At 39.1% G+C, this 3,522-nt stretch overlaps 1 protein-coding gene across 1 annotated transcript in view; it reads right to left on the bottom strand.

Annotated features, from left to right (window-relative positions):
* Nucleotides 1–2,253: 2,253 nt before the first annotated feature.
* Nucleotides 2,254–3,522, bottom strand: part of LOC115198628 (60S ribosomal protein L34) — an 11,400-nt gene continuing 10,131 nt past the window's right edge. The window contains exon 5 of the mRNA XM_029760709.1: nucleotides 2,254–2,377. Coding sequence (XP_029616569.1) covers nucleotides 2,293–2,377 — 85 coding nt within the window. The 3' untranslated portion in view covers nucleotides 2,254–2,292. The remainder of the gene's footprint in view (nucleotides 2,378–3,522) is intronic.

Raw genomic sequence — 3,522 nt, 5'->3', positions numbered from 1 at the left:
CAGAGAGTCCAGACGATTCTGTGGTGGGCAACAAAGGAACAGCTTTATTTGTCTCTAAATAAAAGTGGGAGATTGTTAAGTTCATGTTTTAAGTATTTCTGTTATTACAGGGCTATCACTCTATCGAGTGCGCCTGCGCAGGAAGTCTTGTTGATGGACCTAGCCTTGAGTGCGACGGCTACCTTGTAGTGTGTTCATACGGTATAGTAAACTTTGTTAGCCTCACTAGGGTAGGGGGCAGCATTTGGAGTTTTGGATGAAAAGTGTGCCCAAAGTAAACTGCCTGCTACTCAGCCCCAGAAGCTAGGGTATGCATATAATTGGTAGATTTGGATAGAAAACACTAAAGTTTCCAAACCTGTTAAAATAATGTCTGTGAGTATAACAGAACTGATATGGCAGGAGAAAACCTGGTGCTATTATTTTGAAATTGCTTTTTTCCATTGAAAGCCTATCCACCAAACAAAGACTTTACGACCCAGTTCACGATCCCTATGGCTTCCACTCTACATGTGGCCAGTCTTTAGGCATTGTTTCAGGCTTTTACTCTGAAAAATGGAGAAACACCACTTTCAATGAGAGGACAGTGGAAATTCAGACATGAGTCCTGTGCGTGACCAGGATCGCGCCTTTGTTTTTCCATTTCTATTGACGAAGTCCGGTTGAAATATGATCGATTATTTGACAAAAACAACCTGAGGATTGATTATAAACATCGTTTGACATGTCTACGAACTTTTGTTACTTTTTTGATTTGTCTGCCTGCTGTGACCGCGCTTTGTTCCAATGGATTACTGAACAAAACCCACCAACAAAACTGAAGTTTTTGGAGATAGAGGGACTTTATCGAACAAAACGAACATTTGTGTAACATGGAGTCTTGGGAGTGCAACCATATGAAGATCATCAAAGGTAAGTGATACATTTTATCGCCATTTCTGACTTTGTTACTCCTCTACTTGGCTGTAATGTTTGTAATGATTTGTCTGCTGGGCGCTGTTCTCAGATAATCGCATGGTTTGCTTTCACCGTAAAGCCTTTTTGAAATCTGACACTGTGGTTGGATTAACAAGAAGTTAATCTTTAAACCGATGTATAACACTTGTATGTTTCATGGATTTTTATAGTGAGTGTTTGTTTTTGAATTTGGCGCTCTGCAATTTCACTCGGTGTTGGCCAGGTGGGACGGTAGCATCCCACACCCCCTAGCGAGGTTAAACTGGAACCTTGTCGTTGTGTCATTTCAAGTTAACACCTGTACCCCCGCACATTGACTCGGGAACCTGTACCCCCTATATATAGCCTCATTTTGTTTTACTTTAGTATATTTGGTAAACATTTTCTTAACTCTTTCTTGAACTGCACTGTTGGTTAAGGGCTTGTAAGAAAGCATTTAATTTACATTTTAGTCATTTAGCAGACACCCTTATCCAGAGCGAAATACAGTAGTGAATGCATACATTTCACACATTTTTTCTCCGTACTGGTCCCCCGTGGGAATCTAACCCACAACCCTGGCGTTGCAAACACCATGCTCTACTAACTGTGCTACACGGGACCATGTAAAGGTCTACACTTGTATTTGGCTCATGTGACAAATAAAGTTTGATTTGACTTCTTTACCATATCTATGGTTAGGGTAAGGATGTCCCAAGGATCCGAGATAGCGCCGACCACAAAAGGTTAAAAAAAAAAAGTACAAGGGTAGCTAATGACACAAGAGGTTGGTTAAACCATCTTTGGTAATACTTTTACTTGTTAGTATTTATATAATTTATCATCCACCTGGTATATTGGATGAAATCCAAAGTATTCCCAAACATGTAAAGCCTATAGAACTCTTAGCCAGCTTGATAGCAGCATCAGCCACAGAACATTAGTAAATATTTGGTCAGATGGATGACTACAATCTCTTTTCAAAAATGGTTGGTTTGGAGTAAAGCAACTTGTTTACCTTGTAAAAGCCATCAAATGTTTAAAAGCCTGCTCATCTTCAGAAATGCAAGCGCATGCAGCACCATCTTAATATTTCATCTAATCTGCTTAAACTTTAATAAAATACACAATTCCTGATGTAATGTCAGTGTCAACACTTTCAAAGTGAATAGAACAATGTTCAGTAGTCCACTCAGTTTTCAAACTTCAGTCTCATTCAAAACTACAAAATGGTAGTTCACATCGAGAAACACTGGACTCAAACTTCAAATTCAGGAATACTATGGACAGTTACACCATGAGTCAGGACACTAAACATATTTTCAATTATTTTAATGTTGCAGTGCAAATACACATTTACTTAGATTTTTGACTCTGAGCCTGTGCTTTAAGGACCTTGACAACAATCTTCTGCTCCTCAATCAGGAAAGCACGCTTGATCCTGTGGTAGACAGAAGGGTGAAGGATAGTGGATCAGTTAACTTTGAGATGTTCAGGACATGCCATTGATGGTTACTTTACAAATACTGCCCAAATGTCAACACTAAGAAAAATCAAATGAATGCATGTTGCAAAGACCATTACAGAAACATACATCTTTATTTTTTGCACATAGAAATTGTCACTGCTTTTAAAGGGAGCTGTGATTAGCCTAAACAATAAATAATCCGCAATTCACCAATGCATGCAACTGTTTAGTCTAATGTAATCAAGGCTTTATATTTTCATTAGAACAGACTTTGGTACACTTAATTTAGTTAGTGTTGTTTACACTGCTCCAAATGGTCCGGAATAATACTAACATCACCAGTTTGGCACAGTCACGCAACGCTTGCTCAAAGACCCTCCATTTTCTTGATCTCCAGTAGTTTCCACAACTAAGTCAATCTTCACACAGCTCTGACTTACCCTTTCCCTCCTGAGCAACCAATAAACAGTCACCGTTTAGAGTATTTTTCACGTCCTCCGCATCCATTTTGTTGTCAAGTCTCGTTGGAGTTTGTTATAACCAATTTGATGCGATTATGATAGGCTACAGGTCAATCCCCATTGGTTACGTGCATGCGATGCATACATGCTTCACGTAAAGAGAGCAAAGGTTGAGGGAATAGGTCATTTTTTCCCCTAAACAAAATGAGGGATTTCAGTAACAGATCTTCAGTCAGAAACAAGAAACTAAATTGCTGAAATTACATTGGGAGCTTCAGCAAGGACAGCACAACAGACACTTGCTGTGGTGGCTTTTTGCTGCAGCATGGAGGAGACAACATGCAACAGTCACAGGCATTCGCTCTTTATTTATTTTTCATAGCGTGGCCATTGGGCTCCCGAGTCATGTGTCCTAAATAAATAGTGAATGTAAAACAGACAAGCTTAGTGCATATAGTTGATATTATTTAAACTTAGGGTATGACTATGGAAAACACGTTTAAAATTGACCAAATGATTGCGTGAAAGAACATAGTCATACCAATTATTTGAGTATTATTCAAATGACCAATGTCATACTCATGTCAGCTTTGACAACCACTGACCAATTAGATTTGGGGAGGCGCTACCGAAATAAAAAAAATAGCGGGAAATGCA

Source organism: Salmo trutta, chromosome 8 (assembly GCF_901001165.1).
Source record: "Salmo trutta chromosome 8, fSalTru1.1, whole genome shotgun sequence".
NCBI classification, from domain to species: domain Eukaryota; kingdom Metazoa; phylum Chordata; class Actinopteri; order Salmoniformes; family Salmonidae; genus Salmo; species Salmo trutta.
Note: the sequence above shows the minus strand (reverse complement) of the source record. Positions and strands in the feature narration are given on the sequence as shown.